At 35.5% G+C, this 20,640-nt stretch overlaps 1 protein-coding gene across 1 annotated transcript in view; it reads right to left on the reverse strand.

Moving 5' to 3' along the window:
* The window catches only part of LOC128093116 (zinc finger protein 239-like), a 1,732-nt gene extending 1,124 nt beyond the window's left edge, over nucleotides 1-608 (reverse strand). Inside the window, exon 1 of the mRNA XM_052708841.1 lies at nucleotides 546-608. Within this exon, the coding sequence (XP_052564801.1) occupies nucleotides 546-608 (63 nt within the window). The remainder of the gene's footprint in view (nucleotides 1-545) is intronic.
* Between the last annotated feature and the right edge of the window lie 20,032 nt (nucleotides 609-20,640).

Genomic DNA, 20,640 nt, shown 5'->3' on the forward strand with positions numbered 1-20,640 from the left:
GCGGACATGTCTATCTATGTTATGATTGGAAGTGTCATCATTTTTAACTACCTGGAGGTGCCGGAGCCGCAATCTATAGAAAGGAAACTTGTATCGGCTGGTGGTATGCCCTCGATCGATCTGATCGGGGCTTATCCAGATCAGGCCCTGTCCATGTGTCGACTTATAGGTTCGCGCGCTAATCTGGAGTGGCGAGCTAGAATGAGGTTGCCGTTTTAATTGTCACAACCCCTGTATTTGTACGAGTCTGCGAAGTAACCCACGTACGACCTGGATTGAACTGTTATGGGTAGGGCAAGATTCCTTTGAATCGAGCAGCCGTAAATCAATCCGCCGAGGCGGATCGTGATCGCTGTGGAGGTCCCGCGCGCGCGTGTGAATCGAATTGATCGAATCTCCGCGTAATAACAGACTCATTTCCAAGACAACTACATATTGGCATTACGCACCTCAATCACCTAATGATCTCCTCTCACTGGGGTCTTCATGAAGGTCCGTAATCCGATCCGTCTGTTGCGTAAAACAATCAGCTGATTTCAACAAACTGGCTGTTGTTGGATATCTCGCACCTCTTCAGCCACAACAACAAGCAGCGCGGCCTCCTCCATTGAAGCAAACGCAATCAAATCGATCTGAAGAGCCCGTTTCCCCCGTCAGCTGCTGCTGACGGCGCGAAGGCTCGTTATACGAGGTTTGTTTTTAAAAGCCCATCATTAGATAACACCCCCCGAATCGATCGACGACCCCCACAATGGGACTACCGCAGGGGGAACTTTCCCTCTGAAGAGTCGCGCTGGACCAACTCACTAAACGGGTTTTGAGACTGATCCTCGAGAAAGAGAAATCTGCAGGCGGAATGACACAACAGTGCGGCGAGGCGCTCAACGAGAAAAAAAACTCGAGTCGTTGCGGAATCTGAGGAGGTTCCTCGCGTAGTTCACGGGTTCAGCTTCTGAAGTCCCATCGTCGTCTTTCTCCTCTTCAAGCGGTTATGATGAGAGGATGGCGGGTTTCCTACAAACTTCACTCCGCTATCAGGTTGGCCACGGACCAACGTGATCATCTATCATGATTGCGAATAATTTTCCGTCTATTGGTTGGTCAGCATCAGCGTTTGAGAGGGTGACTGCATTGAGTGATGGCATAGGACTTCCTCTGGTTTAACTGACAACATCTGCATGTTAATATCCGGTTTGATGCTTCGCGGATATTGATACAACAAATTTTCACTAATAGTAATGCACGTGGAAACTAGGTTAGTTCAATTCGAAGATAAAGTTTTTCGCGCACGCTTGGTATTTAAAGAGTGTCAGTAAACGCTTCAATTTCGTAAACGTATGGTAGATGTAGGCTCCCTGAACACGCTTTATTCGACAGAATTGAATTCCCCGCCAATAAATAAAATTGTCATGAACAACAACCCATTTCATTTTCAATATTCTAAAAAAATACATGTTTTTCAACGAATTGAAGCTCGAAATCTTTACGAAGGAGTGGCAGTGGCTGAATGGTTACGGTGTTCGCTTTATAAGCGAATCGTCCTGGGTTCGATTCCCATCTGCTCCCAACGAGAAAGTTAAAGAAATATAAATTTGTGAAACTCCTGAACATGAACGAAAAATCAATTTTGCTCGAGGCGGGGTTCGATCCCCCGTCCAAGTTGATAAACAAAAAGGCTAACCACTAGTCCATCGTGGTTTGATGAGCTATGACTGGAATTAGGAATACTGTTACTGCTAACTATATACGCGCTGGGTCTTTGTCCATTTGACAAAGGTTCGGAAGTTCTAAATAACGTTTGAATCTGATTGATGCAAACGTTCTTCAGGGCGGGGCTTGTCGATAAAGCTGAGGTACCTCGCGCTCGGCTAGCCAGCGTAGAAATGGGTCACCGAAGCTCGGCAGAGCTAACACCTTTCAAATGCCTATGCGAGTTATTTGCATGTATAGAATGTCAAATTCTAAAATACATGGAAACAACTCAATTTGTAAGAAGCGGCCGCGTGGTCCCGTTTGATTGGTTGCACACACACACACAATTGAAGCTCGAAATCTTTATGATTTGTAAAGAGACTTATAGGTTAAATTGGACGTCGTGGATTTAAAAAAAATACAACAATGGTTTAAGGGCCATTTCCCGTTACTCAGCTGCAAAATTTCGTGGGACATGTCTTTAGGAATTTTTATTTTATGTCCTTTACTAATCTTCAATAACCCGGAAGGGTATTTTTTCATTTAGAACAATTTTTTTAATTTTTTTTATTTTGTAACTTTGCAGGTTTATTTTTCAGCGTGTAACAAAATACTAGAAATTTCAGACCTCACAATTACAGAAATGTTCGGTTGCTAGACATTTCGCCTAGAGTCGTAAAAAATGAACATTTTCGGCGAAAGGAAAAAAAAACGACAGAAAACGAAGAGGATAAATATTTTGTTAAAAAATTAAAAGAAAGTGAGTTTTAACATTCTTTGAAACATGAGCAATTCTTTGCAATATTTAATAGATGATTTTTATAAAATTTCTGTGAGTTTTTTGCATTCTTTTTTCTTTTCAAACAATACAAGACTAGAAACAAATTGGCTTTATAAATAATGGTTTTATGCGTTTTTGAAAAAATAATTGGTTTCAAAAAGTAATTTCTATGAGTTTTTGCATTCTTTTAGACAAGTTTAGAAATGATTTCAAAAAATTACAATTTTTTTTATATCGCGTTTTCGGGCACTTCCCAGGATTTTTTTCGCAATTCTGAGTGCATTTTGCTTTTTTACAAATTTTCTCATGGAAAACTTTCGAATCGTGGAAAAAACCTGTTTTTGGGCATTTTTTTTATTTTCTGAGGTTAGTTTTTTTTTTTACAAACCTTTTTGGGAAACGTTTTTTGACCGATCTGCGCTTGGATTCGGATTTGTGAGACAATTTTCGACCTAGTTGAACCTACCCGGACGTCGTGAACAGTCAAAATGGCGGCATTTTCCTTCGATTTGTAAAAAGTGACCAAATATGACCAAATCTCGATTTTTTTTCTTGAAAAAAAAATGAGCAGATTTAAAAACTTTTTTGAAATATTTTTCCTCGAGTTTTTGCAATCCTTTAAACATGAGCAGTTCTAGGAAAACATTTCATACAAAATATCTGAAAATAATTTTTTTCTGCAGTTTTGAACGTATATTTTTTTTACTTTTTTTAAGTATTCAAATTTAATTTCAGTGAAATGTTGTTTGTTTCATACATGAACATTCCTTTGCAATCGAAATAAGAGTTTTCGGAAAAAATATACTGAATTAATTTTTTTTAACATTGGCAAAAAAAATTGGAAAAAAAAAATATAAAAATTTAAATAACAAGCCATAGTCTTCACATTTAAATGAAAAAAGTATTTTAAAATGCATTTTACACTAGTTCAGTTGTTTTGCAATCATTAGTTTTCAAAAAATCTAAGATCTGACAAAAACAAAAACTGTATCGAAAAAAAAGATTTTACATCGAAAATTTTCAAAAAATCTTAAGATTTTTTAACAAACCCAAACATGCTAAAAATGATTTTAAACGCAGGAGAATGTATTTTAATTTGATTTCAGCTGGTTGCACTTGAAATTTCATTGAAATTTTGAAGTTTATTGTAAAAATATTTTTTTTTGCCCCCTGATTTTTCGGGCCAATTTTGAAGGGGGGGGGGGGTGACAAAAACTTTTAAAAATATTTGTACCAGCCTTACACATTTTAAAAAATACCTAGATTGTCTTTAAAAAACTTTAAAAACTAAGAAAAAATAATTTTCACTGGTAAATTTATAAATTTTAATTTTTAGGTTTTTAGAAACACTAATTTTTATTTTAAATATACATCTCTGGTACCAGATTTTGCTCCATTATAAACTCTAGCGCAAAAGATGCCTTTCAAAGTCCACAAAATATATCTAACAAAATATTTTGTGAATCCAATTTTGATTGATTAAAAGCTAAATAAAAAATCGGGTTTTTTTTCGGTAGCATTTTTTCCTGAAAAAGTACCAATTTTAGACTACAACTATGCTGAAGACTTGGCATCAGAAAATCGATCAGAAACCCCTTTCTCAAGGTACTGATTTAAGAGCATTCACATGCCAATTTTTCATCACATCCCGCATAATTATATCACGTAATGTATGAAATAACTAATTATGCAAAATGTTTCCTTTTAAAAAAGGAAATGCTAGGACAAGTCATCTACATTCAAATCAAACAAATTTAATAAAGTAAAGTGTTCTTAAAAATAATTGAATATTGCAAATAAGCCCATAATTATTTTTTTTAAATCATGGCGAGCTATTTTGAACTAAGTTGAAGAGTACCAAAAAAAATCGTTAAATTTCCTGTATTGAACAATCTTGTTCGTGCGATAACCTTCATTTCGCCACATTGTTTCAGCTTCTGAGAATAACACGAGACTATAATTACCAGTTAAATTATTAAAATTACCTTCGAAACTGATTACGTCAAGCTGTACACATAAACAGACAAGAGATTGCGCAACTTTGATTCCATATGACAAAGGACTCGCGCGTAATACCTAGTTTCGCGCGCCCCTATCATTATCCTGCACGGATCATTCAATTACCGTCCGCGCGGAATGTCCCGACACCCGTTGACCGTCCAAGGTTCAAAGTCCTCCCGTGATAACCTGGCGGGATCCTGATGCTGCAGCTATCAAAATGTAGCCACCACCACCGCGGGCCAAATATAATTACCCTTTCGCAAAAAGGCTTCCATTAGCCCCCGAAGTGCCGAGTGACGAGACTAGTAATTACCTGCTGCCCACAACCGCCACCATGCCACAGCTCCTGCACACGATAAAGGTGAATACCGGGGCCATTAATTATGATACTCAATTTCTTGCCAAAAAATTGGCCGAGACCGCACGATAAAGCAGCAAAAAGAAAACCATTTAGTCCAGTTTGATGACCATCGCGTTACGTAACGTTTCTTCTTCTTCAACGGCTGAGAGATATCCCTTCAAGAAATCTTCAGTCAGGTGTTGTCGATTCAACAACCATTTGCCACGGTCAGATTGGATTTTTCTCACGGCGCGGCTGCGCGATCTTTTCGCGTGAATGGCGAAACGGTCATTTCGCCTCGAAAATATATATCGTTTTATACCGTTCCGACAAAGGCCCACAAATTATGGTGCAGCAAAACGTTCGAAACAAAACGCGAATAGCCATTCAATCATGCAAGTAATTAGATCGCGTCGTTTTGTAATGATTTTATAATTCATTTTGGGCAAAACCGGCAAAACAAAAGTGAATGAAGTAGATTTGTACAAATTAAAGCGAAAAAAAAAACGGCACGTGAGTGTCAGTGTCACTGGCAGCAGAGGCAGCAGCGATTTTGTGCAAATTGTTTGATGGGGTCAAACCCGTTGGCGTTTGATGTGGCCGAAAATGGTCGAAATTGTAGATTCAATTTGCGAGATCGTTTCCATCAATAGCAATTTGGCAAACGTTTTCATGTTTTTTCGTTGGACATTTTGCCATTTAAAAAGTTTTTCATGCTTGGGAGAATTAAGAATGAGCTTTTATTTCTTTGATGAAATTTTGTGTTTACTTTTTCTATGACCAAAGAAGTCATTTTGAATCATCAGTTCGTCCATACAAGTTTTCATAAAATTTTGGCAGCTTTCCGCCCAAAATTAAACATCTGTATTTTGAGAAGGGATTTTATTTTCCAAAAAACTCATTTTTTAGATTACAGAAAATGGCATCTTTTAAACTATGACATAAGTTCATCAAATTTCATTTGCCAGTTTTTCGAAAAAATCATATTCATTGAAAAACATGAAATAACGTCGAACACATTATTTTGTCTTTTTTAAGATATTTAACAAATTTTTTTTTTAACAAAATCAAATGTTACAAATTCATAAGCTCTAAAAATCTGATTCATAAGCGAATTCTTTTATGCTTTTTTACACTGACTAAGTTTTTTTTATGTAAAATACTAAAATTGTCACCGTAAATACCGTAAATTTTCCGAAAATACACAAAATTTCATAATTTGCAATATGGGTATCAAACGAAACAAAAAAAAATTGTATGATATATCACATTATTATTTTATTTTTATTTTTTGTAAAATACTCAAACATTCACAAAGTACCGTATTTTTACGAAAATTTTATTTTTTTCATAATTTGTAATATGAGTATCAAACGAATTTGCATGTTTTTTCATTTTATTAGAGTATTTTTTTAAATACTCAAGTTTTTAGAAAATACCTTACATTTTCGAAAATACTCAAATTGTCATAATTCGCAATTCATATTTTCAAAAAATACCGTATCTCTTGAGAAAATACTAAAATTTTCATAACTCGCAATATGGGTAAAAAAATGAAATAGAAAAAAGCATAATTTTAAATGCATTTTCACTTTAATAGTACTACTTTTTATTTTTTTGAGAATACTCGAGTTTTCATAAAATACCGTATATTTTCGAAAATACTCAAATTTTCATAATTCACAATATATCGTATCTTTTGAGAAAATACTCAAATTTTCATAAATCGCAATATTGGTAGTGCATTTTTACATTATTAGTTTTTTTTTGTAAAATACTCGAGTTTTTATAAAATATTTATAAAATTTTATAAAATTTTGCAAGTATTTTTACCTCATAAAAAAAACAAATAAAAAATAATCATAATTTGCAATATGGGTAACAGAGAAGCAATATTTTAAATGCATTTTCGCTTTATTATTATCTTTTTTTGGTAAAATACTCAAGTTTTCATAAAATACCGTATATTTTCGAAAATACTCAAATTTTCATAATTCACAAATGGGTACCAAACGAAGCGAAAGTATTTTCACATAACATTTTTTTTTTTTTGTTAAATACTCAAATTTTCACAAAATACAATGTTTTCAAAATACCGTATTTTTCATTCAGATTTGAGTTTTTTTAGAAAAAAATGTGGTATTAAATCTACAAATGGATTCAAAATATTTTTTCCTATTTTTTTTCAAATGTCATAATTTTTCGAAAAAATTGGCAACACTGTCAAATCAATCATGACCAGCATGTGCCTCAAAAGATGGCATTTTTTGTCATCTAAAGCAGATGATTATTTTCCGCAATTTTTTTGTGAGATAGGTAAAAGCGGTTTTTTAAAGAGTGTTACTATTTTTCTTCGTGGCAGTGCTTGGCCGAATGGTTACGCTGTCCGCTTTGTAAGCGGATGATGCTGGGTTCGATTCCCATCTGCTCCAACCTTCCATCGGATGAGGAAGTAAATGTCGGTCCCGGCCTTGGTTGTTAGGCCGTTAAGTCATTCCAGGTGTAGGAGTCGTCTCCATGCCATAAGTACAAACAACACACCAAACCAAGCCTACTCCGGTGGAATCGCTGGCGGCGGTTGGACTCGCAATCCAAAAGTCGTCAGTTCCAACACTGGGGTGGAAGTTTCCTTGGAGTAGAAAGAGGTTTGGGTGCTCTCCCCATTCAAGCCTTCAGACTCCTAAGTTCGAGCAGAAACTTGCAATAGAGACCACAAAAGACCCGGGGGTCATTAAAGTGGATGGTTTGACTATTTTTCTTAGAAGTTCTAAGCTGAATCTACAACTTTGATCAGAAAATATGTTCTCAAGATACACATTCTTGAATTTTTTAATAGACTTTTCGTATGAAGAGCTGCCAAATCGCTTTAGTCATGGAAAAAGTACACGCAAAGTTTCATCCAAATAAAAAAAAAAATACAAAACAATCGTTTTTGAAGTCTACGAGAAATGCTCTGCTTACAAGTCTGGAGAGTGCTGAAGAAATGTCATCTGGATTCAGTCTTTGGATATAATAACCCTTCTAAGCCATCGAGTTTCCAATAACATTTCAGCATTAGAGCTTGTAAAGACCTTTAAAATCAGGGCTGCGGAGTCGGGTCATATTTCAAGCGACTCCGACTCCGACTCCGACTCCGGCTTTCTGAGTTTAGCCGACTCCGACTCCGACTCCGTCTTCGGCTTTCAGCTTCAACCGACTCCGACTCCAACTCCTGCCTACCAACTCTAGCCGACTCCGACTCCGACTCCGACTCCAGCTTTCAACAAATTGTTGGCTCCGACTCCGACTCCGACTCCACATATTTAATTTTTTTTCAAAAATTAGTGACGATAAATAGGATAATTTCATTACTCTCTAAGTGTCAAATTTTTCTCAAGAAAAAAAAAAGTTCAAATCACTAAACGGGAAAAAAGTTTCTAGGTTACAAGTTTTATACGTTATTAAAACAGAAATTAAAAAAAAAACAATTTTTAAGGCATTTTTAGAAGTTTTTTTTAGAAGAATTATGTAAGTATATAAGGATTTATTTACATAACCTTAAATTTATATTTTATTTATTAAAAACTAATAAATTTAAATATTTAATTGTTATTTTTTTAAATTAATCATTAAAAGAAACCTAGCCTAAATAATCGATTTACATATTAATTCAATTTGCTCAGAAGCACAGTGACTCTCAAAGTCACCTTGGATTTTTAAATATAATTTCAAACGATTTTTTTAAAGCTCCATAAAGCCGGGTCCGGTGGTTCAGTGGTTAGCGTGGTAGCCTCTCACCCCAGTAAAGCCTGGGTTCAATCCCAGACGGACCCGGTGGCATTTTTCGAGACGAGATTTGCCTGACCACACTTTCTATCGGATGGGGAAGTAAAACGTCGGTCCATTTGCGTAAAAAGAGGTTTTGGGTGACTCACCACACAAAACCTTTGGACGCCTAGAAATGAGCAGAAACTTGCAACAGAGCCCACAAAAGACCCGGGGGTCGTTAAAGTGGATTGCTTTGCTTTTGATTTTGATTAAAGACGTACATGGACATCACGCCATGGCTGAAGGAGATTATTATTGCAAATCAATGTACCTGAAAAATTTCTTCGTGGAAAGGACGTTAAGTGGTTCTTTTCAAATATCCTTGACTTAAAAAATATTTTACCCGGGATTTTTTATTTATTTAAATTTCAAAATTTTCGATATATTTTAAAGGAGGCGCGCGATACTTCTTGAATCTTCACCTCAAACGAAGCTTTATGAATGATCGTGCGCCTCCGGTAAAATATTTTCTAGGTCATTTTTGCGTGGGACATATATTGAATAATGATTGGAAAATAAACAAAAATCCTATCATTTTCATTATACTTTTTTCTATTATGTCCTTTGGAACAGAAATCTTGACATTCGTTCAACGATAATTTGCAATGATATCAAAATATTTTGCCCAAGGATCGACACTTTCAGATTTTAGTAGAGCAATAGTAAACATTAAAATAATCGATATATTTATCGTATTCAATCCCAAGTAACATTTTTTTCCAGGAGTACTACAAGAGCTCTTCAAGATAGCTACAGCATAGCAATTTGGACCGCGGTAGGATAAAATTCCCTTCAAAACTTCTTCAGGAGTTTGGAAGAGTACTTGAAGAGAGTTTTATCCTACCGCGGTCCAAACTGCTATGCTGTAGCTATCTTGAAGAGCTTTTGTAGAACTCCTGGAAAAAAATGTTACTTGGGATGATAATTTCAAAATGAGTTGCACCTTTTTTTGATATTTTTTGTCAGTTTCAAATATTTTAAACGTGACACTTTAATTTTTTTGTACTTAGTTATAAACAAAATACGCATGTTAAGTTCCAAGTAGTATATTGTTATAATCGTTGATTATTTGATGGAAGAGTTATACTCTTAGCGAGTTTTTTTTGTCAGATTTCCAAAAACAGTGATTATTACTTTTTATGTTTTTATGTAGCTCGTAACATTTTTTTCCTGAAAAATGATTTACTTAAAACCTCCAAAACATTCGCTATCGGTGTAAAAATAACTATGTGTGTACTTTTTTTCAGAATGAACTGGATTAAATTTGGTCAAATTTATATTGAAAAGGTACATAAATAAAGGCAACAGGATGCAGTCAAGAATCAATTGAATATTTCTGACTACAAAACCAATATTGTCTATTATTTTTTAAGTTATGATACTACATACTTGGGTTAGAGAGGATTAAAAGGTTATGCTTTAGTGATAATAGCGAAATAAAACAATCACGGGTCCCCCACAGACCGTTATTATGAAAAAAAAATTTCCACCCAAACCAATGATTGGACATGGTTCCTGGGACCATTCTGCACCTCTGGGCCGAGTTTCAAAATATTTGCCGGCAGAAATTTCGAATACGGTCAGTTTTAGTGTTTCGAGTAGAAATTAAGGAGAAATCACATGTAAAATGCGTAGGAAAAGATCAAAGTTTCAATGTTTTATCTCCAAAACATTACTGGTCATGGTTTAACATGTAACAGAATGATATAAAAACGATTTACAGCACTGACTTAGCCGGATTAAGCCTAAGTGAAGTGACTTAAGTATATTATTTACAAGTTTATACCTTAATATTTAAAAAAAAAATTAAGTCAAAGAAAACTAGATTGCACAAAAATAACTTAAAATGGGGTGACTTTGAGCCTAGGGGTGACATTGTACCAAATTTAACGATTTTATAATAGCCAGATAGCTTTACAACAAGCTCGATAAGCTTGAATTGCAAAGTATAATCGTTGCAAATATTGTTCTAAGATTATGTTGTCCTCTGGCATAAAAAGTTCAATAACTAAGAAACACTAAAAAAATAGATAAAGCTTTAGTTTCGTAAGCCTTACCGTTTGACCCCGCCCAGGGTTTAGGACACAAGTCACATTGAAAACTTACATCGCCTGTACATACTTGACTATACCGGTTTCGGTGTTAGCATATAGAGGCAAGCTCGAACAAAAGCGATTTTTTTTCCTGGTCTCACTTTGATTTCCCATTTGTTGCCTGTTTTGCCCGTTCGCTGCTGACCGTGTACGCCACAGTGGTATAACGTCAAAAAAGCCTCGTATAATGTTTGTAAACAGTATACAGTACAACTACCGTAAGTCGGTTCGTTTTTTCTTGAATACTTTTGCAGCATAATTTTATTATGAATGTAAAGGGGAATAGCATGTAATTTCATCATGCACGTGATGTTGGCTTACAACAGTTGGGCGTTCAAGAATAGCTGTAAGTTGGCAAGAGAACTGGTTCCCCAGTGGACGGCTTTCTGTGCATTGTTTTGCAGGAGGAATCCGTCCACCGTTGGACGGATTCCTCTTGCTGGACATTGTTAACAAACTTGTCCCAAGTTCCCATTTCCTCCTGAAAAGAAATCTGTCCACCGGTGGACCGATTCCTCTTGCAAAATACAGCCAAGAAATCCGTCAAACAGTGACCAAATTTAAAAAAAAATCCGGCTTGCCAACGTTGTCAAAAGAAACCGACCTTTCCCAAAAATGCCAGATATTATTTTAAAAGTTTGCTTGAGAACGGCAAAGTTTCCTGTCCCCAAAGTGATTGTTTTTTCGCCTGTCAACTGTCAAACAAAGGTGTACAAATTTAGGTCATCAGATTTTTTGTCAATATGTTTAATCAGTATATCAATAACTACTTCAACATGTTAACGAATGGTAAAACGTTACTTAATCTACCGTATGGTGGATGATGCATTCCTCTCGATAGGATTCGAACTGACGACCTTTGGATTGTGAGTCCAACTGCCTACCAGCGACTCCTACACCTGGACTAAGCTAACGATCTAGATTAGGTCTGAATCAATGTTCACTTCCCCATCCGACGGATAAGAAAAATCTTGAAAACAAAAATAAACCAGTAGCAACGGTCAATTCAAAAATTATGCCACTTATTCAAAATCAGATTAGGGCGCGTGACCTGTAGCGTGTGTTATACAACATTATCTTGTCTAATATTCAAAGTTAACAGTGTAGTAACTTCAGGCATCCACGCTAGGTGGTGATACTGATGCGAACAAATTTCAGAACCATGTTTTGAATTGGAGTTGGCTCCATATGGTGTTAGAGTGTTGAACGTGGTTGCCTCTCACCCCAGTTTGGCTGGTAATGTTGTAGAGCGAACAATTTGATTTGATTTGATATTTAACTGTACTATTTTCATGTTTTCATAAGATATGCCAAGCTTGTTAAAAGATGGATTGTGTTTTCACATTGGGAAGAAGTAGGATTTGTTTTGTTGAATACATTATTAGTGAACGTTCTTGATGATCAACAATTTGTTCTATTGAATTCTAACTATGATTGTATCAACATTAATTTAATCAATTATGAAATGTTATTTTATTTTATGACGATAACTGCAATGTTGGAAAATAATTGGTTGGTTTGAAATATTAATCCTGTGTCATTAAACTTTTGCTAAGTATAATTATTACACAGGACAACAAAAATATATGAGCTAAATGATAGCTGGAGTCACTAGCGTGCACAGGGTGGGGCAAAATGGGGCAACTGCCCCACCATCCACAGAAATTTGTTCTAAATTTGGTCCACAAATGACGTATTTTTCAAAACGTGCATATTATTGACCCACCTTCCTCAAAGAGCTGGGCACGCTAGTGGCTGGAGTACTCTCCGGATTTCATTCGCAAGGTTGAAATTTGTGAACGATTTAAAACAAAAAGGACAATTTTATTGTAACTGCCATGTCACAAACTTGCCACGTAACAAAAATTTGTTTCCCTATTATTTTGATTGTTTTATTTGATTTCAGTAGGTCAGAAACTGAAAGATGTGAGCATTATTTTCAAATTAGGAGGATTCCAGAAGATTTTAAATTTATTTTAATTAATTTAATTTTAAATCAGAACAAGCAAATTTGCGTAGCAATATCATCAAATTTCTTAGATCAAATTAATCCATTTACAACTAAATAAATTAACATAAAATTAAAGCTTATCAAAGCAATCTTTATGCGTTTATTGGTACAATGTCACCCCTAGGCTCAAAGTCACCTCATTTTAAGTAATTTTTGTGCAATCTAGTTTTCCTTGACTTAAAATTCTTTGATGTATAAGATTTTTTTTTTAATATTAAGGTATAAACTTGTAAATTATATACCTAAGTCACTTGACTTAGGCTTAATCCGGCTAAGTCAGTGCTGTAAATCGTTTTTATATCATTCTGCTACATGTTAATACAATGTAAAACCATGACCACTAATGTTTTGGAGTTGAAACATTGAAACTTTGCTCATTTCCTACGCATTTTACATGTGATTTCTCCTTAATTTCTACTCGAAACACTAAAACTGACCGTATTCGAAATTTCTGCCGGCAAATATTTTGAAACTCGGCCCAGAGGTGCAGAATGGTCCCAGGAACCATGTCCAATCATTGGTTTGGGTGGAAATTTTTTTTTCATAATAACGGTCTGTGGGGGACCCGTGACAATTAGAGCATTCCAATCACAATTAAAATACTTCAAAAACATAATGGCATCTGATAAATCTCTTTAAAAAGATGAAAAAAGTGGCATCGCAGTGCATGCGACTTAAAAACAAATAAAAATATAAGAAGTTTTGTGAATTAACCTGCATTGTAATAAATTATGAACAATAATAAAAATAATATTTTTTGTTGAATTTTAGATAACTCCGACTCCGACTCCGACTCCAGGTTATCTAAAATTGTCGGCTCCGACTCCGACTCCGACTCCAGCTCATAAAATTTAGCCGACTCCGACTCCGACTCCGACTCCAGCTGTTCAAGTTTTGACGACTCCGACTCCGACTCCGACTCCGGGTCCCCAAAAAGACCCGACTCCACCGACTCCGGCTCCGACTCCGACTCCGACTCCACAGCCCTGTTTAAAATCGTCCCAAAGCCTGCCATATACCCATCATCCGAGCGATTCTACCCAAAAACCTCCAAATTCAAATTTAAAGCATCGCCACTCTTAGTTATCGCAATCCGGTCCATTCCGGGCCGGCTCGAAAAGATTACCCAAGAAATCAATAAATTCTTCAACGCGAAGAAATCCGCCGTTACCATTTCGGGGTCACCGCGGCCAATAAATATAATCGAATCCTCTTCTCGATGGGGCTCGCTAGCTAGTCCAAGCAGCAGCGGGGCTCGTATTGTGTTGAACTTTAGGAGCAATAATCCGCTCCTAATCCGGCAATTATCGCTACGTGGACCTCTACCCTTAGTCAGCGCCCAAGAGAGGTATCAACAACATAAAACATATACTCGACTCGCCCAAATGCGCTCATCCATCCTCCTCTCGCGGTCTACCTGCCCTGACCCTTTGCGGGGATGAGGTAACAGATCGTAGATCTGAAAGGAAGGAGTCAAAACAGTGGTCCAACTCGGCAGAGGGACCACACAGGCCGCCCTAAGACGTCGTACTCTCGCCGGTGGCATTTCTGAACCAGTGGTGATCTGCTCGAGTAGATTTCTACTGGTATTTCCTCTCCATTAGCCGCGGCTAATACGACAACTGCTGCTGCTTGGTACAGCTCTAGAATAGGATTTATGTGCGGAAGAATCTGTTTTATGGGATTATTTCCACACGTAATCATTATTTTTTATTGAGAAATTATTCCCTCTCCGTTCTTCCTTCGGTGCGTTCTAGACGACGAATTCCGGACGTGACACCGGAATAATTGCCCCGGGCCAAGAGTTTGTCTCAATTTCCGCCGCGCTAATGACCGCACTAAGCCGCCTTAGAATTGGGGGAAAATTTCAATACAATTCGACCCTGTGTGGTGAGCTATAGGAAAGAAAAAGGTTAAATCTTGAAAAATGACTCAAAGTCGCCGCTCAACACACGACTTCTTGGAACAGTTCAAGCCTGAATGGCTCGACAATAGTTCTTAGGTTGAGCTTGAGTTGGTTCCCATCCGACTCTTCGGCTTAGATCTCACCAAACAGAATAGCAGGGGGGAAATAATTACCCTGCGCGCGAGAGAAGCCGCGCACAGCTGAGATTCGGGGTGGAAGCGACCAAACGAAGCGGAAGGTCACCGAATCTTGATCTTGCGCCCAACGCGCTTGGTTGAGCTTGAATTGCCCGGAAGTGGGAATGGTCGGATTTCAATTTTCGGATCGTTAAATTTGTACCTATACTTAGTCTGCGCTGCTCTCGAATGCGGGGAGGTAGCAGAAGACCAAGTCATGGCTTAAAGTGGCCGACTTAGTTTGGATTGGCAATTTAATTTTTTGGCAATGTAGAGCCGGCTTAGAGAGGAAAAAAAACGCGGCGAATTAACTTTGCCCCAAAGCAGAGTAGGCAAAAACACACAAAAAAAATCAAAGAAAATTGCGCCTCGAGTTAAAGCTTTGATGGCAGCAGGTGGTTGACATGCTAGCGGAGTTCGCGTGCCCAAATGGAGCATTAAAAGGTGAGGCTTCTATTTTTTTGTATCCCAACAAACGACACATTTCAATTATACTAAAATCCCGCACCTTGAAAAGCTTCGTCGCTTTGCCGTGCGTACGAACGTACGCACGCACGCGCTTTTTGCCAGAAATGTTTCGACCTTAAAACATCTGAACTTTACATTCCATATGGTGAGCGTTTCCTTTTTTGCTGGTTTGTCTCTTAGCGAGCAACCTCGTAATCGTCATACGAGTCGTTAACCAAACTTTAGTACATATAGAGTTTTGAAGAGAAACAGTGCTTAAACGCGCTGCCTCTATTTAAATGTTTTAGCTATCAAAAAGTGACAAATTTCCAAATTTTGAGCACAATTTGTTTGAACTTTGCAAGACATTATATTTTATAACAATTTATGAAACTCGAGGATTGATTGATTTTTTTTTGTTTAACCAAATTTGCCAGTTAAAACAAATAAGATCAATTAAAATTTCATGATCTAACATATTGTTTCATTTTTTCACTAATTAGGGTTTTGTGCAATTCCTGCTTTTAAAAGTTGAAAATTTATGGGGTTTAGAATTTTTATGAATTTTGAAAAGGTGAGGTTTTTGTTTTTTTTAACAAAAAGTACTTAAAAACGAACTCTTTTATATACCACAAAAACGCCTATGAATTTGTATGAATTTGTAAACAAACTATTAATTTGGCCAATAATTTGTTCTTAAATAACATTCATTGATTATCACAAAGTTTAAAAAAAAAAGCTCAAGTTTATATTTCCATAATATTTTTTTTTCAGTCGCAGGTTTTTTTTTCTTTTTTATATTTTTGAATTTCAATAAGGCCGTTGCAAATATTTTTCAAAGCTTATGTCGCCCAAATATTGCAAAAAATTTAACAAAACAATAATTTCAAGCCGAAATTAAAAAATACAAAGATTGCTTAACAAGTGACATTTTTTACAGAAATAATTGATATTTAATTTTGTTCACAACTTACTAAAAATAAGGAAAATAAATTTTAAATTGTTTTCAGTTGTTTTCACCTCTACTTCCATTGAAAACTTTAAGTTGGAGAAAAATCATATTTAATTTAAAAAAATATATGGCATTTTTTTAAAGAATTGGGCCGTTTAAATTTTTTGAAGTTTTAAATCAAAGAATATTTTTTCGAAAAGATTTCTAATGTGTGAAAAAATATATTGTTTTTTTTCGTAACTTTAAGGCCATTGCAAATATTTTTTGAAGTTTATGTCCCTCGGCTCTGACCAAAGGGAGGGGGGCACAAAAATAAAAAAAAATATAAAAATTGAAATTACAAGCCAAGGTTTTAACATTTGGATGAAAAAAGTGTTTTAAAATGCATTTTACAGACGTACAGTTGCTTTCCAATCATTAGTTTTGAAAATATCGAGGTATTGACGGATTTTTTTTTCGCAAAAAAAAAACTTTTCGTGGGACTGTACATTGGTATTTCATGAAAATTTAAAATGTTTTCAAAGGAATTCAAACATGCTAAATATGATTATAAACGCAGGAAAATGCATTTCAACTGGTTTTCAGTTGATTAAACTTTAATTTTCATTAAAATTTTGAAGTTTTTCGAAAAAAAAAATGTTTTTTGCCCCCTGATTATTCAGGTCAACTTTGAAGGGGGGGCGACATAAACTTTGAAAAATATTTGTAACGGCCTAAGTTGAGTTCCCAAAATATGAATTAATAGATTTAAAAAAAAATGCTATAGAAAATGTTGCCGCAATGTTTTAAAGTGATTTTATTTAAATAAAAACGATTCAAAGTTATAGCAACAAAACAAATTATTTTGAGAAGATAAATCATCATTTTTCGATTTTTTTTAAAAAAGTCTCATGACTGATCAAATTCAACCATATTTTGATAAAAAAAAATCCAATAATAATAAATAAACTTTAAAATCTTTAATTTCGCATATTTTTTTATTTTCAATTAATTTTATTTCAAATACGAGAAACAAATATTTAGCGATTCTTAGTAAAATTTATAGGAAATTTACTAATCGTTTTGCAAAATAAAAAGAAGTGACTATAAGCTGGTACCAATTTTATTTAATGTCTTTGTCCCTCAACTATGATAAAAAACGAGGGGTGTAGTGCAAAAAAAAAACCTGATTTTCAATAGATTTAGGCAAACAGTATCACTAAATGCTGTATACATCACTAAAGTTGTGTTCCCATCCAACATTTCAAAATAGCAATTAATTTATGAAAATATGTTCCCAAAATCACAAAATTCAAAACTTTCAAAAAGAATAAAAAGTTTTTTTATTGAAATCGTGGAAAAAATCATTGTGCAATTATTCTGATTAGTTTACAATCGATTTCACAAGTTTTGTCCAATAAAAATGTCAATTTTAGTCAATAATATTTTTTGACCATGATTTTTCATTGGAGAAATAAAATTTGCAACAGCCTAACTTGAAAATAACGTTTTATTTTTCAATTGCCTACTTTATTTTACATTAAAACATTTGCTAGATCTTTTTTTCCAAAAAAAATCATTTTATTAAAAAAAATATTTGTGGGTTATAACGTTACACGTGTAAGGCTCAAAATATTCTTTTGTATCCTTATATTAAAAATTTGTTATGGACGAACCAATGATACAAAACGGCTTCTTTTATCTTCATAAAATGTAAGGCAATTAAATCCATTTCCTGTTTTAGGAGAGAATTGCTCTGGCAAAAAAAGGTCATTTTCGATATATTTTTTTATATGTTTTTAGGCTATAAAAACCTATCAAACTTAATTTAAAATTTAACATTTCATACTTTCTAATCTGTAAAATACTTTTTCATCAATTACAAAAAGTATTTAAAATAACATTAGGGCGATACAAATATGTTTCAAAAAAAAACCCTCGGTTCTGGCCAAGGTAAAGGCAAAAAAATATAAAAATTTAAATAATTTTGATGTAGGAAGACATGTTAAATGCATTATATAGCAGTACAGTTAGTTTGCCATAAGTAGTTTTCAAAAAATCTATATTTTAAAGAAAATAGATTTTTTGCGGAAAAAAACTTTGTTTACACATTGGCACATTTACATTGTTTTTCTTGATTTAGATATTATCAAAAAGAAACATAAATTTGAATATATTTTTTAAAAACCGTAAAATTTTGCAGACTTTTCGGATCTTGATCAAATAAAATTCCCTGATTAAGGTTTTGCAGCGCGACTGTGTTTCAAATGTAGGTGGCGCCAAAATGAGGTTACTTGCCAAAAATCGTATTCCTTGCTGCTAGATTGAAGAACAAAATCGCTTATTTCTCATGATTCCCTGCACCAATCTTAATGAAACTGGTTGCAAAAGACGAGAAAAATTTTTTGCTTTAATATAATGAACATCAACTTTTGGGCGCGCAAAAATTTGTGACCTTTTTCTTTAAAAAACATGTTTTGGAACACGAAAAAATGAGTTTCCCTGTATATATCAAGGAAATAAACAGTTATATAGTTGATAACAGATGTGTTAACGTATAATCAAAATTTTTATTGATTTTTGACAGACTTTCTTGCCAAATAGTCCAAATTACTATCTTTTTCTATATTTACAGTTTTCTCATAGAAAAATCAAGCAAATATTGGAAAGTTATACACCAAATTGTTGGAAATAATTTTTCTCATCCGAATTCGGCATAAGTTTTATAAAAATGTTGATTATGAAGGAAAAAACACATTTTTTCAAAAAATCATAGGTTTACGCTATTTGTTTATAGGTGGCGACACGTGTCTTTTAGCTTTGCTGCAAATTCTCTATAGTTAAAGATTTTCTGAGAATTTTCCAGAAATCTACTCCATGTTTAAGTAAGTCTAGTGACTGCAATTCTTCATTAGGATTTCTTTGATCAATCCACATGTTCTTAAATGTGTTCGATTGTTGACCAAATGAAGCTCAAATTAAAAAAATATAAAAATTTTGATGATGAATATTTTTTGCTTTTTATGAGTGAGTAGTTTGAGTATTCCTCCAACCAAGTTATTCTCTCCGTGTAAAATAAACACCATGACAGTGTGTAATCATAAATTAAATTTCTACGACCAAAGTTTATGGCATGCACACGAAGCCTAGCCCCATCTTCATTCATTAAAATTGAGCATGTAAAACCCAACAGAACGAAGCAATTAGTGCCAGCCAGCCACCGCGTTTTTTTTTATCGAATTTCAACCGTGAAGACCACCTCAGTGAGCGGCAGACGTTCATTTGAATTAGTGAAAATTGACGGACGTGTACTTTAAATTGAAAGTGAGATATTCCGTAGGGCTTCACGCGAGTCGTTCGCGAAAAATGGCTCGCAAATCGCTCGATCGCACACACAATGTAAGCCAATCCCGCAAGTAATCGATCCACATCACTGATTTCGCTCCGCGAACCCCCCACTTACAGATGTCATTTTACTGTCCAAACCGCATGCTCCAGTTGCGTGCCCTTCGGCCGACTTAAATGACAGTTTCCTCCGCTCTCCCGAAGGGGGAGGGGGTTCGATTCCTTTCCACTTTTTAATACGCATCACGAATCAAGCGTAAAGTAATCACAAGCAATCACGTTCCAGATCATTGGTTTCACACATATCCCGCTCTGTTGTCCTGCGCGCAGTCGCTGGAACTCGGCCCCCGAAGGGCAACACTGGCGCACAAAACAATTGCTCTGCACTTTGAGACGACTGACGATAATTGACGATTGGCATGAAAATGACACCGAGTCCGGGGAGGGGCTCCACCCCGCAAAAAAAGTCCCGGGTTTCGGGTTGGAGGGAAAGCAATCCATCGTGGGATCATTACAGCGTTCAGAGAGAAGGGAAACAAAAGCAGTTTAAATCACTCAATATGTTCGGGGAAATTTATTGATTCCGTTCGCGGGGGGCAGTGTTGCCAAATTTACTGATTTTGATTTCAGCTTAAAGTTTTTCCTCTTAAACCTCAAATTGGTTATTGACTATTGGTTATTAGTTGTTGGCCATTGGCTATTGGCCATTGGCTATTGAACATTGGCTATTGGACATTGGCTAATGGACATTGGCTATTGGCCATTGGCTATTGGCCATTAGCTATTGGCCATTAGCTATTGGCCATTGGGTTTTGGTCATTGGCTATTAGCCATTGGCTATTGGGGTAATTCTCCGCCAACTCACACTGCAGTTGCCCCGACCCCTCTTCGATTTGCATGAAATATTGTCCTAAGGGGTAACTTTTGTTCCTGATCATAAATCCGAGGTCCGTTTTATGATACCTCGTGACGGAGGTGCGGTACGACCCCTTCAATTCTTGAACATGCGAAAAAAGAGGTGTTTTTCAATAATATTCAGCCTGAAACGGTGATGAGATAGAAATTTGGTGTCAAAGAGACTTTTATGTAAAATTAGACGCCCGTATTCAG

The sequence above is a fragment of the Culex pipiens genome, chromosome 2 (genome assembly GCF_016801865.2).
Source record: "Culex pipiens pallens isolate TS chromosome 2, TS_CPP_V2, whole genome shotgun sequence".
Taxonomy (NCBI): domain Eukaryota; kingdom Metazoa; phylum Arthropoda; class Insecta; order Diptera; family Culicidae; genus Culex; species Culex pipiens.